Here is a 2,833-nt window from a genome sequence, read left to right as displayed (position 1 = left end):
CCAGCCCTGGCCCCGCCCCGCCCACCTTCTCCATGGTGCTGCACATGACCTTGTGCAGTTGCTCCAAGCGGTCCAGGTAGCTGGGCTCTGATCCCTGCAACACAAGGGCACCCGTGACCCCGGGCTGTGCCACACTGCCAAGCCACATCACCTGGAATGCTGCCCACAGCTCGGACAGGTAGTGCCCTTGCCGGCCAGTGACAAGACAGGAGACCGTGGCTCAGAGGCCAGGTGGCCGCTAGGAGGCAAGGTGCTCTTTCCAATGTGTCACTGTCCAAGACTGCCTGGGAGCGTCCTGGGGACAGCAACAGGAATGGAGACAGGCACAGTGCAGAAGTGGTACCTGGGCAGGGCATAAGGCTCTGGACCTGGAGTGGGATCAAGTTGCTGCCCAGGAGGGGGGCCAGCCAGCCTGCAGGGTCAGCTCCACCCCTAAAGCTGTCCAGTGGCAGCCACAATGGCCAGGCCTGGCCATGGGCCGTGAACCAGAGGCCTGCAGCGGTGAATGGAGCAGGCCCAGTGTGGCCAGGCCCAAGACAGTCACGTGGATGCCAGGCAGGGGTTCGAGGGTCGTGACACCACCTGGGGCCTTAGCGGGGACCCTCACAGAACCATCTGGAAACACCACTGCCCACCGGAGATGGCTGTGGAGGGTCAGAGCACTGCGTGGTCAGGTGTTGGCAGGACACCCCTACATGCAAGGCCTGCAGCCACCCTAGAAGTTCTGGCATTTCCTGGACCCAGGCTGCCTGGCCCCCTAATGCCACCGGTGGCCAGTCAGCTGGCGGTGTTTTAGGGAGACGCCGAGAGGCACTGACCTTCCAGCTGGGAGGGGATCCTGAGGGTGTGGGCCTGTGAGAACCCCCAGGAAAAGGTGCAGAGGCACCCTGCCGAGCAGGTGGGGGGCCTACCTGCTGGTGGCGGCCTAGGCGCACGGGGAGGCCCCCTCCTTGAGGCTCGTCCCCATGCTCGGCGCCCAGCAGGTGCTTGTTGAATCGGGGCAGCGGCAGGCTGGGCTTGAAGTCGGAGCTCAGCATGCCCACTGGCGCCAGCAGGATGGAGGCGTTGGTCACAGGGCCTGGGGGACACCAACAGTCAGCCCCACAAACCCAGGGCCTGAAGCCGGGGCTGGCCAGGCCCGCAGGCCCAGGAGGCCACTGGCCCTCATGCTGTGCCCGTTCCTTGTGTGGATTCCTGCGGCCACCCACCTCTGAGGGCCATGGTCCGGATGCACTGCTTGCTCTGAACGTCCCAGAGACGCACTGTCTCATCATGGGAGCCTGAGAGCAGCACACTGCCGTCAGTGGACACCGACAGGCAGGTCACCTGGTTCCTAGGAGATGGACCCAAACAGGGTTAAGAAAGACCAGTGGAAACCCTTGGTCCAGGCCGTGCCTCAGCCCCCTCCCCGTCCCCACCTGTGCCCTCTGAAGACCTTCCCAGGGTCCTGCTCTGGCTGGAAGCTCCTCTCCCTCTCTGTGGGCTGTGGAGGCCAAGACAGGTTGTGAGCACCAGGGAGCCACCAGCTGCTGCCCGCAGCCCCCAGCCCCAACAGAGCTGCCCACTCTCCAGCCACCCACTCACCCGAGCACAGAGGTCCACTTGGAATATGGAGCCATCACTGCCACCACAGAACACGTGGTGTTCGGCCAGGTCCATGGTCACAGCCATGATGCCCACATCAAACAGGACGGACAGCAGCAACTCGCCAGAAGAGATCTCCCACAGCTGGGAGGGGCAGTGGGGGGTGGGAGGTGTGGGCACAGGGCTCTGGGTAGGGGCTCTGGGAAGGTCAGGGGTTGGTGGTCCTCAACCTGGACACCTTGGCCCTGGGGTCCTGTTCAATGGGAGCTGTCAGGGTCCAGGAGACTCGGTCTTCCCTGGCATGGAGCTTGTTCTCCTGCAGAAGAATCCCTGCCCCCACCAGTGAAGTCTCAAGGGCAGCGATGCCCTCAAACCTGCACAGGCCTGGCCCAGGGCCTTGGCCAGGCACGGCGGGCCGAGTGGGAATTTCCAGGAGACAGGCTGGGCTGTCCACCCTTGCTGGATGTCCTTGGGGCTTAAAGCACCAGGGGATTACAAGCTGTCTGGCACTGACGGCTGGGGGAGGAGATGGCTGGCTCAAGCCACCAGGAACCCAGTCTGTGAGCCGCGGAGCACAGGCCAGCGGGGGGTTCTACCTTCACTGTCTGGTCCAGCGAGGCAGTGGCCACCCGGGCCAGGGGGCCCCCAAAGCCGCAGTGCAGGTCTGTGATGGGGAGCGTGTGCTGAGACCAGACGTGCCGGGGCGCAGGGATTCTGGAGGGGTCCACCTGCAGCACACTGGGGGCGGGAGGCCCCTGGAGTCGCCCCAGCACTTGGAATACCCGTACTCCCCGTCCTACCAGCCCCGCCTGGGCCCCTGGGTGGGCATGCTACCTGCAGAGGCTCCAGGTCAGCACCAGGCAGTCCCTGCCCCCAGAGAGGAAGTGGCTGCTGTCACCAGTGAACTTGAGGCACGAGAGATCCTGGTAGTGGCGGTTCAGGATGACCAAGAGGTTCCCGGTGGAGACCTGGGAGTGTACAGGGCACCCAGGTCGGGAGGAAGCTTGGCTACTGGTCCCACCCCCTGGCTGCAGGATGCCAGGGGCACACCACAGGAGTCCTATCCACCCATCCTGGGGCCAGAGCAAACCCCCAGGGACAGGGTGGGCAGCTTTGTCGTCCTGGGCACAGGAAGGCCCCGCTACACCCCCGACTGAGCTTCATGGATGGCACACGGCTGGCTGTCCTGCCAGTGCCCCCCTTGTCCCCATCTGCACGACAAAAGGAAAGGGGGACACATCTCCTGCCA

The 2,833-nt window shown here is 64.5% G+C and overlaps 1 protein-coding gene across 1 annotated transcript; it reads right to left on the bottom strand.

Annotated features, from left to right (window-relative positions):
* Positions 1 to 25: 25 nt before the first annotated feature.
* Positions 26 to 2,552, bottom strand: Wdr18 (WD repeat domain 18; the record flags this gene model as incomplete). Its single annotated transcript, XM_015476794.2, has 7 exons — positions 26 to 94; positions 912 to 1,078; positions 1,209 to 1,333; positions 1,419 to 1,483; positions 1,585 to 1,728; positions 2,181 to 2,322; positions 2,419 to 2,552. Coding segments are annotated over 7 exons (846 nt in total), but the record flags the coding sequence as incomplete, so codon positions are not given.
* Positions 2,553 to 2,833: the final 281 nt, after the last annotated feature.

Source organism: Marmota marmota, unplaced genomic scaffold (assembly GCF_001458135.2).
Source record: "Marmota marmota marmota unplaced genomic scaffold, marMar, whole genome shotgun sequence".
In the NCBI taxonomy this organism is placed as follows: Eukaryota; Metazoa; Chordata; class Mammalia; order Rodentia; family Sciuridae; genus Marmota; species Marmota marmota.
This window is presented reverse-complemented; position numbering and strand designations above follow the sequence as displayed.